The 12,682-nt window shown below is 32.7% G+C and overlaps 1 protein-coding gene across 1 annotated transcript; it reads left to right on the top strand.

Annotated features, from left to right (window-relative positions):
* Positions 1-3,825: 3,825 nt before the first annotated feature.
* LOC140177435 (uncharacterized) lies at positions 3,826-8,046 on the top strand. Its single transcript, XM_072210539.1, has 5 exons — positions 3,826-4,916; positions 5,058-5,391; positions 5,470-7,040; positions 7,401-7,750; positions 7,814-8,046. The coding sequence occupies exons 1-5, from the start codon at positions 3,826-3,828 to the stop codon at positions 8,044-8,046; spliced, it is 3,579 nt and encodes a 1,192-aa protein (XP_072066640.1).
* Positions 8,047-12,682: the final 4,636 nt, after the last annotated feature.

Consider the following 12,682-nt stretch of genomic DNA (forward strand, 5'->3'; position numbering starts at 1 on the left):
TTTTATAATTTTAACATATATTTTTAATTTAGAATACAAGATAGATAAATCGTTTTTAGTTATAATGTAAAATCATTGAATTCATATGAAAATGATCTCATCCTCTATTCATTAGCAAAAAATATTTATTGATTTGATGTAATAAGATAAAACAATTATCGTAGAAAAATATTAGAGAGGCAGAAATATTTATTTTTTGGTCTGTATAGTTAATCAGTAATATTTAAAAATATAAACTAAAAATATATTATTTAATTATTAAATTAAAAAAATTAGACTAATAATTAAAAATATTAACAAAAAATAATAAATTCGGTTAGTTTTATTTTTTATTTTCATTATTGTAAGCTATTTGTTTAGTCAATTTTTTAAGGTTTATTTGTGGCCTAATATTGTAAGCAAGTTCAAACAGAAAATAATTGTACGCGGAAACAATGATGAGGCTGTCGCTTAATGAACTTTGTTTGTATGATGTTCGGGCGTTGGTGGTGTAACCTCTTGTGATTGGAGTAGGAACTTTAATTTGGGGGGCGAATATAATATCTGGGAAGCTTCTCATATGCATGGGACCTTGCAAATCCCAATCTATTATATGAATATGATTATTTTATATATAGAAAGTTCGATCATTCTTGACTGTTTATACCTTGCGGCTAGGGTAGTGTATTTGACTATTGTTATATTAAAGGGAAAAAAATATTGGAATTTAGTGTGCTTTGTTTTGGTGGTTGATTTAAGTAAACACTATTTGTTGATTTCGCAAATGAGCTAAACTGTTCATCACATGGGTGTATGAGCCGTTTCATGCGCTTCAACATTGACAAATGGCAATTTTGTTGACATATGCTACTACTATTTAATAAGGGGGAAACTCAAGTGCAGTCGACTTCACGTGGAGTTAATACTTGAAAGTCGTTAAATGAATTGACTGATTTGACTAAATTTTCATCTAACGGCTCTCAAATATCAACTTCACGTGAAGTCGACTTCACCTGAGTTTTCACCATTTAATAATGATCAAATTGTCAAGAAGTAAGACATACCAATGTTTATGAAGTGTAATGAATTTCCCCCTTAATTGATTCGTATGAGGTGGAACAAAGACAAACAGGGAAAGAAAAGAAAAATCAAAGATAAGATTGGCGTATAGAAATACATAGAGTACACATGCAAATACACATTGAATTACAAAGATAAAATTACTTTTGTAATCACACTAATTGTTTAAGAGTTTAATTTTAATGTACAAAACAGTATACACAGTGATACAATCACATTTATTCTTTTAGATGATTATTTATACTATCGAAAATAAGATTTTGTAACAGTTTTAATTCTATACAAAAAGAAAAAAAAAGTTATTGAAAATTATAAGACATTGGAAAGTGTATGCATGGTTTTGATTTTGTTCAATTTCACCATGACTGATACAAAATTATAAAACATGTTTATTGTTATAAATTTATAATATAAAATTATAAAACATGTTTATTTAATAATTAATATATTGATAATATTAAATGTTTTCTAAACATCCAATTAAATGTATTTCCAGATTATTATAAAAATTCATAAATTGAGTCGTACAAATCATCTTTACAAAAATAGCACAAAAAAATTAAATCATTAATCTTAGTCATAATGTAAGATTAATTAATATCAAACAAATGCAGTTAATATATTACAATAGTCAGCATAACTTGAAAACATGCCATACATTCTCTTTCTTTTTTGATAGATATAAGTAATAATGATAAGAGATGAAAAACAAATAAACTAACTAAGTCAGAAACATTGGTCCTAAAATTTAAAGCAAAGATCTCTGGAATACATTGAAAAAGAATTACAATATACACAATTCCTGCCATCAACTTTCATAAGGAAAAAGTATTTGTATAAGCAATTCAAAAGAATCCATCACGAACCAGTCATAAAAAGCACTTATTGACGGGGAGTATAAACAAGCAGTTAGTGCATGAGTGTGGAACCTATGGAAGACACAATCTTTTGTCTCCCTTTTTGTATTGATAGATAGCTTCCCGGTATTCTTGATACGAGCCCTATGGAACAAACTGAGAACTGTCATATGCCAATTGGTCCAATTACAAGAGCAACAACTAAGAGAATAAAAGAAGGTTTTGCAAACATGGCTAAATCATGTGTTCAGGAGATGCATCAAGAATTGGGCAAGACAATGATTAACGATTATCAAAAGCCACACGTCTTACTATTTTACAAGATGTATTGAAGACTCTCATTAGTCAAGATGAATTAAAAGAGACATCACTTTCTTAGAATTTATTGTATGTTTATTTTATTTTTGTTATTTGTTTGTTTTAGGCCCAGTTATGATTTGACCCATATTTTATTCTAGTAAACTTATGAGTTAGGGATTTAAATTTAAGAGGTATAAAAACCCTCTAAATCCTGGTAGCCATTTTTTTTTTAATTTTTGATGAATGAAATTTTCTTTGAGTTTCTTTGAGAAACTTGGGTGTGAACAGGTGAGGTAGAGTGATTCCCTTAGAGTGATTCCCTTAATTGTTGCATCAGGAAATCAAATTGAGGTAGAGGAGTCCCTTTCTTTGATCTTCCATCTTATCCTGGGTTACGTTCCGTATCATTTGGTATCAGATTTCAGGTATTAGATTAATTTTCATTAGTCTACGTTCATCCTTTCTGTGTTCTACATAAACTTAAAAAAAAAAAAAAAAAAATTCCAGCCACGCATAGTCACTTTATCCTTCCGTCTGTGTTCATCGTTATTCTTTTTGTCCTTCCCTTGAGTACCCAAAAAAAAAAATTTCCAGCCACGCATAGTCACTTTATCCTTCCGTCTGTGTTCATCGTTATTCTTTTTGTCATTCCCTTGAGTACCAAAAAAACAAAGAGTATATACTTGAGAGTACATACTTTAAAGTTTACACAGTAGCACTCAAGCAAAAAACAAAAAACAAAAAACAAAAAACAAAACAAAACAAAAAAAAAACAAAACAAAGCAACAATCTCAAAAAAAAAAAATCATTACGTACGTTATTATTATTATTCTTATTCTTATTATTTTTATTTTTTTTTAATTATTATTATTCTGATCTTTTGTCTTTTGTGTCTTTGTCCCTTTTATTATTCTATCCATCTTTTCCTCTTATCGTTGCGTCGGATTTTCTCTATCTTTTATTTTTATTTGCTTTCTAAAGTGTAACAGTCAAAGAGATTCAAGAGTGGTAAAAAGCAAGAGTGGTAAGTTCAATAGAGGGTAAAAACCAATTTTGAGAATAAACACGAGTGTCCATCTTTGAGTGAAACACGTGAGCGAGTGCTTGTGAGGTTCTTTTATAATATTTTTGTTACAGGTTCATTGTTATGGCAGATCATTCTGAAGATACTGTAGTTGACATGGAGTTGATGCAAAGGGCCATTCAACACTTAACTAATCGCTTGACTGAATTGGAAGCATGGAAGCAAGAGGTGACACAGACACTATCCAAGATTGCTAAACAAGGACCTTTCCGGAATCGGCGTCAGAATCATGTACCTTCTGATGATGACTCTGATGGGGTTATAACACCTCGACATAAAAGTCAAGATAGCAATATCAACGCCATCAAGATGCAAATACCACCATTCAAAGGGAGAAATGATCCTGAAGTTTATTTGGAGTTGGAACGTAAGGTGGAAAGAATTTTTGCTTGCCATAATTACTCTGAGGAAAAGAAGGTTCGTTTGGCAGCAGTTGCATTCTCTGACTATGCCTTGCTTTGGTGGGATGAACTAGTGAAGACACGACGGCGGAATGATGATCACCCTATAGAGTCTTGGGATCTTATGAAGCGCCTCATGAAGAAACGATTTATGCCTTCGTACTACTACAGGGAAGTGCATCAGAAGTTACATCGACTGACTCAAGGCTCCAAGTCCGTTGAAGACTACCATAAGGAAATGGAAATGCTTATGATTACTGCCAACATAGAAGAGGACACTGAGGTTACTATGGCACGATTTGTGGGTGGTTTGAATAGAGCAATTGCTGATGTGGTGGAGTTACATCATTATGTGGAGATAGATGATTTGGTCAGTATGGCAATGAAGGTGGAGAGGCAACAACAAAGAAGAGCACCAAGAGGATTATCGCATGTTAATCCAAAGTGGGAGTCTCGTAGTGCTGACACAACAAAGACTAAGGGTGTTGAATCCAATGCATTGCTTGATGCTACGAAGAAGAAAGGTAATTCTAACTCTTCTTCTGCTACTTCTAGACATCGAGATATTAAATGCTTCAAGTGTCATGGTATGGGTCATTATGCTAGTGATTGCCCAAATAGGAGATTGATGGTTATTAGAGGAGATGATATTGTGTCTGATTCTGATCGTGGTGATGACTCTGATCATAATAGCATGCCATCTTTGGAGGATTGTTCTGATGGTGATGTTGAGTATGCAGTCCATGGTGAATCTCTTGTTGTTAGACGTGCTTTGAATTTACAGGTGAAAGAAGAAAGTCTAGAGCAATGCCACAATCTTTTTCACACTAGATGCTTGGTGGGTGGAAAAGTGTGTAGTTTAATTATTGATGGCGGGAGTTGGACTAATGTGGCTAGTACACTTATGGTGGAGAAATTGGGTTTGACATGTGTTCGACATCCTAAACCATATACGTTGCAGTGGTTGAATGACAGTGGAGAGATCAAGGTTGACAAACAGGTGACAATTGCATTCTCTGTTGGCAAGTATGTTGATGAGGCATTGTGTGATGTGGTGCCAATGCAAGCTTGTCATTTATTATTGGGGCGACCTTGGCAGTTCGACCGTCGAGCATTTCATAATGGTTATACAAATCGATTCTCCTTTGATTTTAATGGTCGCAAGATCACTCTTGCTCCTTTATCACCTAAGGAGGTTTACCTTGACCAGTTGAAGCTTCAACAGGATACCAAGGGGAACATGGGATGTGAGATAACAGAAAAATCTGAGAGAAAAGAGGCTATGAGTGAAAAGAATATAGCAAAAGGCCCAAAGGTGAGTGAAAAGAAAGAAAAGAGTCCATGTCATGAGAGTAGTACAAATACAAAAAAAATTAAGAAAGTTGAGAGCAAATTGTGTTTCTTTGCAAAAGAGAGAGATTTAAAGAGTGCTTTAATAGGCAAGAAAGCTTTGTTTATGGTTCGGTTTAGGGATACTTTATTCTCTGACACTGACCTTAACCCAAATTTGCCAAATAGCTTTGTCTCTTTGTTGCAGGCATTTGCCGATGTCTTCCCTACTGACGTACCACGTGGTTTGCCTCAATTACGTGGGATTGAGCACCAAATTTATTTTATTCCTGGTGCTAGTATTCCTAATAGACCAGCCTATAGGAGTAATCCTGAAGAGACAAAGGAACTTCAAAGGCAAGTAGAGGAGTTATTAGCCAAAGGTCATATCCGGGAGAGTATGAGTCCATGTGCTGTACCAGTTTTGTTGGTTCCAAAGAAGGATGGTACTTGGCGAATGTGTGTGGATTGTCGCGCAGTCAATAAAATTACGGTAAAGTATCGTTATCCTATCCCTAGGTTAGATCACATGCTTGATGAGTTATATGGTGCATGCATATTCACTAAAATTGATTTAAAAAGTGGGTATCATCAAATTAGAATGAACCCAGGGGATGAATGGAAAACTGCATTTAAAACAAAACATGGGTTATATGAGTGGTTAGTAATGCCTTTTGGGTTAACTAATGCCCCTAGTACTTTTATGCATCTGATGAACCATGTTTTGCGAGACTTTTTGGGTAAATTTGTTGTTGTTTATTTTGATGATATTCTCATTTATAGCACTTGTTTGGATGACCACTTGTCACATGTTTCAGCTGTTTTGGAAGTGCTTCGACAAGAGAAATTATATGCTAATCTTAAAAAGTGCACTTTTTGTATTGATCGAGTTATATTTCTTGGTTTTGTTGTGAGTGCGAGTGGAATTGAAGTTGATGAGGAAAAGGTAAAGGCTATTAGTGAATGGCCAACGCCTAAGAATGCTTCTGAGGTACGAAGTTTTCATGGGTTAGCTGGGTTTTATAGAAGATTTGTGAAAAATTTTTCTACCATTGCTGCGCCTCTCACAGAGGTCATAAAAAAGGATGTTGGATTTAAATGGGAAAGGGAACAAGACATTGCATTTCATACCCTAAAAGACTGTTTGTGTTCTGCTCCCATTCTTGTTTTACCTAACTTTGATAAAACCTTTGAAATTGAATGTGATGCTTCTGGGATTGGTATAGGTGCTGTTTTAATGCAGGAAAAACAAGCCATTGCCTTCTTCAGTGAAAAGTTGAATTTAGCTCAGCGTAAATATTCAACATATGACAAAGAATTATATGCTTTGGTTCGGGCTTTAGAGGTTTGGCAACACTACCTCTTACCTAAGGAGTTTGTGATTCACACGGATCATGAATCTTTGAAGCACTTAAAAGGACAAGGTAAGCTTGATAAAAGACATGCTAAATGGGTGGAATTTATTGAAACATTTCCCTATGTTATTGCCTTTAAACAAGGTAAAGATAATGTCGTTGCTGATGCTTTATCTCGGAGGTATGCTTTGATTACTACACTTACCTCTAAGTTATTGGGCTTTGAGTTTTTAAAGGAGTTGTATGTCACTGATTCTGACTTTTCTGCTATTTATGCCTCTTGTGAACATAGTGCATTTAACAAATTTTATAGACATGAAGGTTTTCTGTTTCGTGGTAATAGAATTTGTGTGCCTGCTTGTTCTATGAGGGACTTACTTGTTCTTGAATCACATAATGGGGGTTTGATGGGTCATTTTGGTGTGCATAAGACATTGGATGTATTATCTGAACATTTTTACTGGCCCCGCATGCGTAGAGATGTTGAAAAATTTTGTGCTAAATGTGTTGCATGTAAACAGGCTAAATCTAAGTCTTTACCACATGGTTTGTATGCCCCTTTACCTGTTCCTATGCATCCGTGGGTTGATATCTCTATGGATTTTGTTCTTGGTTTGCCTCGAACAAGAAAAGGTCGAGATAGCATTTTTGTTGTGGTAGACAGATTTAGTAAAATGGCTCATTTTATTGCATGCCATAAAACTGATGATGCGACAAATATTACTGATCTATTCTTTCGAGAGGTTGTGCGTTTGCATGGTGTTCCCCAAACTATTGTTTCTGATCGTGACGTCAAATTTTTGAGTCATTTTTGGAAAGTTTTATGGGGTAAATTAGGCACAAAATTATTATACTCTACTACTTGTCATCCTCAAACTGATGGTCAAACTGAAGTAGTAAATAGAACATTAGGGACCTTATTACGTGCTGTTGTTGGTAAGAATTTGAAAACTTGGGAAGATTGTTTACCTTTTATTGAGTTTGCTTATAATAGAACTACTCATTCTTCTACTGGGTTTTCTCCTTTTGAACTTGTTTATGGTTTTAATCCTTTAACTGTTTTGGACTTATTACCTTTGCCTTTGAGTGATATTGTTAGCTTGGATGCAGAAGGTAAAGTTGAAAAGGTTAAAGCAATGCACTTGAAAGCACGTGAATCGCTTGAACAGAAAAATAAGTTGATAGCCCAACGGGTGAATAAAGGTCGAAGACAACTTATCTTTGAACCTGGTGACTGGGTATGGGTTCATTTGAGAAAAGAGAGATTTCCTACTCAAAGAAAATCCAAGTTAGACCCTAGGGGTGATGGTCCATTTCAAGTGCTCGAAAGGGTCAATGACAATGCTTACAAGATTGACCTTCCAGGTGCGTATAATGTATCAGCTACTTTTAATGTCTCTGACCTATCTCCTTTTGCTTGTGATGCAGATTCGAGGACGAATCTTTTTCAGGAGGGAGGGAATGATACGAGCCCTATGGAACAAATTGAGAACTGTCATATGCCAATTGGTCCAATTACAAGAGCAACAACTAAGAGAATAAAAGAAGGTTTTGCAAACATGGCTAAATCATGTGTTCAGGAGATGCATCAAGAATTGGGCAAGACAATGATTAACGATTATCAAAAGCCACACGTCTTACTATTTTACAAGATGCATTGAAGACTCTCATTAGTCAAGATGAATTAAAAGAGACATCACTTTCTTAGAATTTATTCTATGTTTATTTTATTTTTGTTATTTGTTTGTTTTAGGCCCAATTATGATTTGGCCCATATTTTATTCTAGTGAACTTATGAGTTAGGGATTTAAATTTAAGAGGTATAAAAACCCTCTAAACCCTAGTAGCCATTTTTTTTTTAATTTTTTATGAATGAAATTTTCTTTGAGTTTCTTTGAGAAACTTGGGTGTGAACAGGTGAGATAGAGTGATTCCCTTAATTGTTGCATCAGGAAATCAAATTGAGGTAGAGAAGTCCCTTTCTTTGATCTTCCATCTTATCCTGTGTTACGTTCCGTATCAATTCTTGTTTGGCGCATTTAGTTACCAAAAATTGTAAATGGTAAATGTAAGAGGTGAAAGAGCTAAATGTAAGTGATACATAATATTAGGCAAATTGAAATCAAAGCTAACAAGAATTTTACCAGGTCCTTCTGATTTGAATATGACGCCATATCACAATGCAGAAACTTTTTCGAATAATTCAACCCCAAGAGAGCAATGCTATCTATTTTGATATGGCATAGCAACTCTCAATTGTGCAACTCCATTGCCATGTTGAACTCTCTAGTTTACACAAAAACCGCTCTCTAATTTACGATCCTGTTTGTGTAGAACATCAATAAAATTTTTAGCAGAACAAAGGCCACTGATAAGAGGTCTGTAGGTATGTGTCCGGAACAAGGCCTTTTAGAAGCATATCATCAAGTAATTCAAAGGCCTTGTCAATTTTACCATTCCTACAATACCCTTCAATCATAACATTATATGTTACCTCATTTGGGGTGATCTTCTTTTCCACCATTTCAACAAAAAGTTTGGATGCTTCAGCCATATTATTTGCACTGCAAAACCCAGAAATAAGCGCAGTGTAAGGTATACACATTTGGGGCAATTCCTTTTGCAATCATCATATCATACAGTTGGAATGCTTTTCGTAGCTGTAGATCTTTGCAATATCTACTAATCAATCAGCCCTATTAATTAATGCATTACAAACAAACAAATTTGGCAGAAAATAATTGTACAAATTTGGTATACTAATTATGTTCTTAAGATAATACAGTTTGTTGTCTGCATTTTGCAAGCTGGTCGCGCAGGTAGTAATGAGTGTAAGATTTTTTTTTCATAGTATCTTTTAGTTTAACATATTGAACTATTAAAGACTATTTTATCACAATTTTAAATTTTATTTAAAATTTTATTAATTAACAAGAGAGATTCGAACCCCCAACACTTGTTTAAGCGAACGAGTGAACTGTCTATTCCACCAACTCAAGTTCGATGTTTATAACGTTCTTTGTAAGGACACTAACATGGAAAGTGGGCCCATATTTTCCATTAGGATAGGGCTTTGGGTGAGGTTGTGGACCCTCCTTCGATTCTCAACGTTTGATTATTGGGCTCACAAGTCAACAAAATTAGCCCACAGTGAATGGTTTTCAGAATTCTTTATGAAGCAAAGGCTTATACTAGTCCTTGCCTCCTTGGGTACCAAAATCGAGGGCCTAGTACACTAGTACTAGCCTCCGCTTTTGGATCACATGGAAGCCAGACATGGATTAAATATGTGATCCCTTGAAAACTGAAATATGCAGGTGACATGAATTTTGTTTTACAATATTTTTTAATTTGGTTATATTTTTATATCTTTTTATTTTAAAATGAAGTGTTATTAAATAGAAAATAATGTGATATTAATTTTCGCCATATTTATTAAGTATTATCAAATGATAGCCATTATGGTAGACAAAAATATCTTCTAATTTACTAACAAAATATTTTAAACCGTAATAAAAATATTTAAATTAAATATATATTTTTAAATAAAAAAATAAAAAATATATTTTTTAAAAAAATTTGTGATTTTATATTAAATGGATGTTTTTGTATTTTTTATCAATGACCATAATCATTTGTAAAAAACAAAAAATTTAAACTTTGAATTTTGGTATTTTATTGCATAAATTTTTAAATAGTTATTTAAATATTTTTAAAAAATTTCAAATAAAAAATAAATATTTTGCTAAATACAAAATTCATTTATCATTAATTAAAAAATCATATTTTTTCATATTTTTTCACATTTTAGAATATTTTTATCATTGATAAATTTAAAAAGTATTTGTAACAGTAATTTAATAATTCAAATTGAGGGTGCTTTTGGTAGGGCAGGGTGAAATTTTAGGACCGCCTCACTAGGTGGGGCGGGGGCAGACCAGTCCGTCAAAATGTGGGCTTTTGATAGGACGGGACGGGCTTCTCCGCTTGTCACCCCTAGTAATCATCTAAAAACCCACTGGTTTATCAGACTGAAGGCTAATCCACACATAAACGTTGTTTTCACTGTTCTCACATGAGTATTGGTATTTATCATCCACCTGAAACCAACACAAATAACTACACAACAAAACAAATCATTTACACATTCACGGATCCTCTTTTCTTCCAAATTGAGGGTTGCTTGGTTTCGTTATTTTTATTTTAGTAAGTAAATATTAATTTTATTATAAAATTAACTAATAAGATCTATTCAAATATTTAAATTAAAATGATAGAATAATATAAAAAAATTATTTAAGTTGATATCTATTTTAATAATTTTTTATCTAAAAGTGATTTTGAATAGTGTAATCCAAACAATATTTATTTTATTATAATCTATTTTGATACAAAATTGTCAAACATAAATCACTTTAATACAAACTTACGTTTTATCAAAAACAAGTTTGCAAAATTAATTTTTGCAAACAAGTGGTATCAGAGCCGATGGTGGCCCAACAAATGTTATATAATATTAGTGCTTTTCATTATTATTATTATTATTGTTGTTGTAACATTTTTTTCTAATGCACTATACTTATTTCATTTAAAAAAAGGCTTAAAAAGAAGCAACAGCAGGACAGCATAATCTTTCGATTTTACAGTCAAGCTTAATGAATAAAGCTAGCAACAGGTGAATTAATAATGAACAAAATTAATTAATTTGCTAAATTTTATTTTTATTAAAAAGGAAGCTAACCTCCCATTCTTAACGCACCTGCTATATTTTATATAAGTCATGGTGTGAAATTAAATAGAAAAATAAACATATGAAAAATATTGTATCAAATTTTTGTACTAATTTTGGACTAACAATCTTTCTAACACTCTTCCTCGTTGAGGAGGTGGAAAGTAATATGGTGATAGTGAAAAATCGTAAGACCAGACTTTGACTTTTTTGGAGAGCTAATAATAATTATCATTGAATAAAAAAATAAATTATTAATTGTTGTAATTATTTTTATTGTGAGAAATTAAAGTGAGAGAGAAACCTGGTTAATAGCATCTGACTAGAGAGACAAGGGATGATTGGAGATTGAAGTAGAGTTAAGGTAGACAAAAACAGGTTCGAATACCTTTTTATAAGTGTCGCCTTGTTGAAAAGACATGATTACTTCTTTGCCGGCATAGTGAGTGCTGACAAACATGAAAAGAGTGAGGGGGTTAACATGAGAAATGAGGTCTTGCTTGATGGGGCCACCATTGTCGAACTCATTAGAAGGAGTAATCATCCAGAAACCCACAAGTTCATCATGCTGAAGGCTAATCCATCCATGAACGTTGTTTTCACTGTTCTCACATGAGTATTGGTATTTGTCATCCACCTGAAACCAACAAAAATAATTACACAACAAAACAAATCATTTATACATTCATGGGTCCTTTTTAAGTACCTCTCCTCCAAATTGAGGGTTGCTTGATTTCGTTAAGAGAAGGGCTTCAGAGTAAGCCAGGATTTGTCCTATTTTTCTGTCTCTCATTGTTGGTATGGTTCTTTATCTTGTACTAAATAGAGCCATATAGCTGAACCTATCTTTTAGAAGCTTATAAACAAATTTAATTTGAATAACCTCAGAGCCCAACAAGTGGTATCAGAGCCGATGATGACTCAACAGATGCTATATAATATTAGTGCTTTCACTTTTATTATTATTATTATTATTGTTGTTATTGTTGTTGTTGTTGTTGTTGTTGTAGCATTTTTTTTCTAATGTATTGTACTCATTTCATTTTAGAAAAGGCTTAAGGGGGAGCAATATCATGCAGATAGCATCATCTTTCGATTTTACATTCAAACATAATGAAAAAACCCAGCAATAGATAAATTAATAATGAACTAAATTAATTAATTTGTTAAGTTTTATTTTTGTCAAAAAGAAAGCTAAAAAGTACTTAACTAATTGATGTTTTGACTTTAACATAACTAGGTTTGAATTTTACTTGTTTTTAGTTGGTGATTGACAACGACATGATTTCAGTGACTTTGTCAACACTCGAGGGCTATGTGTGTTTATATGAGCTCTCTTTTTCTATTTTTTATTATTTTTATTTTTTGTTAACTGTTTATTTGACATCATACATTTTTTTAGTTGTGATTTTTATGTATTATTTTTGTTATTATCTTTTTATAATATGATTTATTGGTCCTATTAGGTAAAGTAAATTAAATAAAAAATGTATATTTTTTTAGTTTTATTTAAACACATATTTTGTCTATTTTTATATATTATTTTTATTTTAGTAAGTAAATATTAA

This window comes from Arachis hypogaea, chromosome 13 (assembly GCF_003086295.3).
Source record: "Arachis hypogaea cultivar Tifrunner chromosome 13, arahy.Tifrunner.gnm2.J5K5, whole genome shotgun sequence".
Lineage (NCBI taxonomy): Eukaryota > Viridiplantae > Streptophyta > Magnoliopsida > Fabales > Fabaceae > Arachis > Arachis hypogaea.

Bases quoted from the DNA above. Each gene is read 5' to 3' on its own strand.
- LOC140177435 (XM_072210539.1), top strand. From the start codon at position 3,826: ATGAAGCGCCTCATGAAGAAACGATTTATGCCTTCGTACTACTACAGG. The intron at 4,917-5,057 runs GCTTCAACAGGA...TCATGAGAGTAG, and splicing joins GTTTACCTTGACCAGTTGAA to TACAAATACAAAAAAAATTA. The intron at 7,041-7,400 runs GGTAGACAGATT...TTCTTCTACTGG, and splicing joins CGAGATAGCATTTTTGTTGT to GTTTTCTCCTTTTGAACTTG.